This window comes from Vicia villosa, linkage group LG2, assembly GCF_029867415.1.
Source record: "Vicia villosa cultivar HV-30 ecotype Madison, WI linkage group LG2, Vvil1.0, whole genome shotgun sequence".
Taxonomy (NCBI): Eukaryota; Viridiplantae; Streptophyta; class Magnoliopsida; order Fabales; family Fabaceae; genus Vicia; species Vicia villosa.
Window position 1 is genome coordinate 157009053 of NC_081181.1, and position 6000 is coordinate 157015052.

The following is a 6000-nucleotide window of genomic DNA, read 5'->3' on the forward strand; positions in this document are numbered from 1 at the left end:
TTTGAAAGTCACCCAATACATATAATGTAACCGGATTTTGAGATGGGCAATTTCTAAGTAGGAAAAATATTTCCGAGAAACCATATCTTGTTAGATCAATACATACCATATTATATGCATTTGATTATAGATTACTCATTTCATGGAAACACACATATTTCCCCTCTAGTGTTGGACCTCTAACACAAGGAATAAGAGATGCATGAATTTTATCGAAATGCTCTTTTCACATAGTGTATTGTTTATGATTTCTTGTGTGCATTCAACTCTTTGATTAGGTGTTCGCGGAAAAGTGTATGATTCTCCCCTCCATTACCCAACAAAGTTGAAATAGTGCGATAATCGATGTTACCGTCACTCTTGACTTCTACAATTCATTCAATATATTTGTGTATAACAACCAACGTCTTTTTAATGTGCATCATTTATGGTAAAGGTGATGATTGTGGTATTGGTGGTGAAGGTGATGGTTTACTAATGCAATCACCTTTGAAAGAAATTCTTTTGGATTGTGAAATTGGATAGTCCAGATTAAATGTATCATGTTTGAAATAGGACAGGGATCATTTGCTTGAACTATAACTCGGTGTTAGTTTGACTTTATTAGGAGCACCGTTTGTTTTTACTAGTTTCGTGGGTGGTTTCAAACGTGTTGTTTATTAATAGGAAATCTTCTTCATTTTCTGTTTGATATGTAGTTTTAAGTTATCATCATATTTCAAAAATCTCTCTTGAATGGTCTATCATTTTGTCATGATAGATATATTTTACTTGTTCTCATTGACCATACCATCATCACCAAAACTGAGCATTTGCCAACGCGAGTAAACCTCATCCATACGTATGGGCCTATCGAGTTTCACCCTTTTAGAAATTAAACAAACACATGAAAGACCACCGTTTGTTTTTACTAGTTTCGTGGGTGGTTTCAATTGTGTTGTTTATTAATAAGAAATCTTCTTCATTTTCTGTTTGATATGTAGTTTTAAGTTATCATCATATTTCAAAAATCTCTCTTGAATGGTCTATCATTTTGTCATGATAGATATATTTTACTTGTTCTCATTGACCATACCATCATCACCAAAACTGAGCATTTACCAACGCGAGTAAACCCCATCCATACGTATGGGCCTATCGAGTTTCACCCTTTTAGAAATTAAACAAACACATGAAAGACCACCGTTTGTTTTTACTAGTTTCGTGGGTGGTTTCAATTGTGTTGTTTATTAATAGGAAATCTTCTTCATTTTCTGTTTGATATGTAGTTTTAAGTTATCATCATATTTCAAAAATCTCTCTTGAATGGTCTATCATTTTGTCATGATAGATATATTTTACTTGTTCTCATTGACCATACCATCATCACCAAAACTGAGCATTTGCCAACGCGAGTAAACCCCATCCATACGTATGGGCCTATCGAGTTTCACCCTTTTAGAAATTAAACAAACACATGAAAGACCACCGTTTGTTTTTACTAGTTTCGTGGGTGGTTTCAATTGTGTTGTTTATTAATAGGAAATCTTCTTCATTTTCTGTTTGATATGTAGTTTTAAGTTATCATCATATTTCAAAAATCTCTCTTGAATGGTCTATCATTTTGTCATGATAGATATATTTTACTTGTTCTCATTGACCATACCATCATCACCAAAACTGAGCATTTGCCAACGCGAGTAAACCCCATCCATACGTATGGGCCTATCGAGTTTCACCCTTTTAGAAATTAAACAAACACATGAAAGACCATATGTCTTCATAAGTGTACAACCAAACTTTGAGCTATTTGAACCTGTTTTTTGCTCACTTAGCTTCATGATAAATATAATTCAATCCAGCTCGAGATACATTATCGACCAACTATGAATAAAATTCTAATCTTTGAATATGTGTTCTAGTATTGCGATGCTTCGACCAAATGATGTTTGGATCTTATTGTGTTGATTTTGAATCATTTTTTTCACTGATTCCCAACCCGTACACAAATCCCTTTTACTATTTTCCAATCAATTCTTCAATGTGTCATGACCAAATTCAACTCTTTTGGTTGTAGTATTTCCAAATTGTCGAACCTAATCGGTCCAAACACAAACAATCTTCTCTTTTAACTGGTCTAGACTTGTGCTTTCAACATATTTTAAGAAATATGAATACGTCACATACACACTTGTTCATGAAATTACTTGGTCTAAACCATTTATGAATATAAATGAGATACCTCGGTCATGAAATTACTTGGTGTAGAATGGACGCGTCCCAATTTTATAGGAGTGACATTTTGAGGTTTTCATAAGATGTGTGATCATTACCTGAGATGTAATGAAGTAATGAACACCACCATCATATTTCTATCTTTTCTTATAGTTTTATCTAATGTGTACAATTAAAATTTATTTATCCATTTGTGATAGCTAATGTGTAACAACATGTTGAGAAGTACATATCCCCACCATTCCCATTTTAACTTCTTAATTTATTAAATAATTGTTGTATTGTCTTCCACATGATTGAATTGGATCCTCAATCTGATAAGAAAAAACCAAAAGGTAATAAAGATTGGGAATGACTCATTTCCCCTTCAGGGTGTGGCTCGGCACCTCTAAAAATTTTAAAATATTTTTATTAATTTTTGGAGATGCATATATATTCGAATAGATCCAAGACATATAAATAATGACATTGCAAGTAAAACACCATTATTTTATTATTTTATTTAAAAATTTGTCCGAAGATGCACAAGACACTTATTTTGTAATACTGTAGCTTATTTTGTAATATTGTAGCTTATTTTGTAATATTGTCTACTTGAGAATATTGTCTACTTGAGGGGAAGCATTTTGGACGCATTGTCGACTCGAGTATTTATAAGTGAGAGAATCCACTCACCTATCACTTTAAGCTTTATATCAAAATCAATGGCATTTGCAGTGTAATCTCGTATTCTCATATTACGTAAGTACATCTAGGGAATCAGAGATGTATTTTCAATTTCCATTCACATGATAAAAAAAGACAGACACACAAAAGTTGCCAAGATTCAATTTATAATTATGAAAGGAAAATGAAAGCAATTCCACAACAAAGTTGTAAAGTAAATATAATATTCTCAGAACTCAAGTTTGATAACAGACATAATTAACTAAAAAACATAAAATAAGTTCTTCAAAAATTAAAATCATCCTGGCATGATTAACATGACAATGTAAAATCTAAAACATTGGAACATGTGAATGCTGATACATCAGCAATACTGCAACACCATAGATGGACAATCTTCAACGATACTGCAACACAAAAAGAAGAGTGCAAAGTGATGAGAACTTATGCTAAAACAAGCACAAATAATTAGAAATTCCGAAATCTACACTAGAAAGAAGAAAAGCATATCAGAATATTCACCTTAATGAAACCGATTTCCTTGGCATTGCTGTGGAAGCACTGCCTGCAGCACATGAGTCCGTACTTCCTGATCAATCCATGAGAGTTTCCACACACACGGCTGCAAAACAGGGGACAACAGTAAACATTCACAATCAAACAACAAAGTATGTACAAGTAACTAAGAAATCTCCACGGAAATACGACAAAACTAAACCCTTCTAATATTATCAGTTATTTACCTAACACTTGGAATCTTATCAGTTATTTACCGACACTTGGAAACAATATTCATAGAAAGGCACTTCTTACCAAAACCAAGCCGCAACAATTTCATCTTAAAATACAATTATTTCCAAAGTTGAAAGGGTTTTTATACTGGCTGAAGGAACATGTTTAAGTTTAACAATAGAGAAAGCTTTGATTAACAAAATAGAGCTGCATCTAGGCCCTAAAATGATAGTTTTAAATTACTTGAGTTACGAGTCAGCATACTCCGATAACAATTAAAAACATTAATTTCATAAATCAATTCGAATCTGGTCAATATACGAACTAATTCCAAACGCTAGAACAGACACAGGGTATGTAGTTGTAATCAGAAATACAGATCGAAAACCTAGGGTTTAATACAAGGGGCTGATAAAAACAGTATCATGAAAGAAATACTGAAATCGAAAAGCAAAAAAGCTAAACAATCGATTAAACATGAATATGAAGAGAGGTGGAGAAGTGGAAGATGATTATACCAGGTGCGGGAACCAGGTCCGTAGGTTTTGGGGTGAGAATTCCAGACATTGGAGTGACCCATGGCTTCGATTTGAGATTGGGGGAAATGCAAGAGCAGCAGCGATCTCAAAAATAAAAACCCTAGTCACGCACGCAGAATGGACAAGTATGTATTTCTTAACTTATATAGGAGGGTCAAAACTCAAAACCCTATGCTTTCAATTCTCAATATCACTTCTTTTTTCTTTTTTTTTTAGCTTTGATATTTTCTTAATGAGAGATATATGGGAATTACATATTTTTCAAATAATATAAGCCATGCTTTGATTACATCTCCGTACTCACAAAATTAATAAATTTTATAACAAACATATTATTATAATATTATAAATTAGTATTAAAAAATTGAATTTAATTAAAATAAACGGACAGTATAATTTTTTTTTACACGGATAGTGAATTACAACCGATAATAAGTATAAAATGTATAACTTTTATTTTAACTTATTTTAAAGTAATACAATTGAATGTTCATGATATAATGATAGTGTAAATTTTTTCATTAATAATGTATATCAATTAAACTCAATTCTATTATGATATTATTTTAATATATTAATATTAAATACATGATAAATATTAAGTAAGTGTAGGATTAAAACGAGTTATATATATATATATATATATATATATATATATATATATATATATATATATATATATATATATATATATATATAGGGGACGACTCAGGTGAGAACACTTGGTTATTATGAGAAATGAGAACAATGAATCACGACTGTTAAATTTTGATTTTTTGATTTTAATGAACTGGATTGGTTTCTCTTTCTATATTGATTTAAAATAAATATTAAAGATTTTAGAAAGAGAAACCAATCCAGTTCATTAAAATCAAAAAATCAAAATTTAACGGTCGTGATTCATTGTTCTCATTTCTCATAATAACCAAGTGTTCTCACCTGAGTCGTCCCCTATATATATATATATATATATATATATATATATATATAAAAGAAAACTATTCTAAAACTCATGATAAAATAATTGTATCATATATTTAAAAATACGATGATGATATCAAGTGAAGAGAGACGCGATGAAGAGATGAAAGAGAGAAGAGAACACACCAAAAAAATGATATATATCATCATATAATTACTATCGCCATGTGTTCACTCTCTTTTGTCAAGTATATGATCACTCTCTTATGTCATCACTTTTACTCTCTGACAACTATATTTCACTCCTCAGCATCTTATCTTTTTCAACCAACATTGTTAGTTTTTTTTTTAGTTTGCATGTTTAGTTTTGTATTTTGTATAATTCTATGTTGATAGATTATATGTTTTTAATAATTCTAATCATTTGGATATTCTTTCTTACGATTATGGTTGTATGAACTTTTGTTATTAGATTGACCATTAGATTATTGATTCAATTGAAATTTGTTTGAATATTAAATTATGATAATTATTGATTTGTCTGTTTAAGCAAATTTATCTTTCTTAGTTGATGTGATTTATGATAATCAGAGTTAAATGTAATATCCATTTAATCATGTGTTATAAATTTCAGTTATCTTTCGATTTTGTTTGTAATTTACATATATATTTGTAAAATTCTGATTTTTGAAAATAAATAAATTCTAATTAGTCTTAATACGCTTTCGCCATCCTTAAAACTAATGTTCTATGTCTATTATCCAGTTAAAGATCTCAAACTCTCGCTCTATTGACCTTAACCTTTATTAGTTCTAAAACCTCAAACTCTCGCTCTGTTGATTTTATAACTTTATCAAATTAAATTAGACACAAAACCAGAAATGAGTGATTTTTAATAAAGCATATGTAAATCAATTTATTTCGGATC

At 30.4% G+C, this 6000-nt stretch overlaps 1 protein-coding gene across 1 annotated transcript; it reads right to left on the reverse strand.

Annotated features, from left to right (window-relative positions):
* Positions 1-3051: 3051 nt before the first annotated feature.
* LOC131647179 (small ribosomal subunit protein uS14z/uS14y/uS14x) lies at positions 3052-4290 on the reverse strand. The gene is made up of 3 exons (XM_058917091.1): positions 4131-4290; positions 3403-3502; positions 3052-3287 (listed from the first exon to the last, which is right to left on the reverse strand). Exons 1-3 carry the CDS (start codon positions 4190-4192, stop codon positions 3279-3281), a joined length of 171 nt encoding a protein of 56 aa, XP_058773074.1. The 5' UTR covers positions 4193-4290; the 3' UTR covers positions 3052-3278.
* Positions 4291-6000: the final 1710 nt, after the last annotated feature.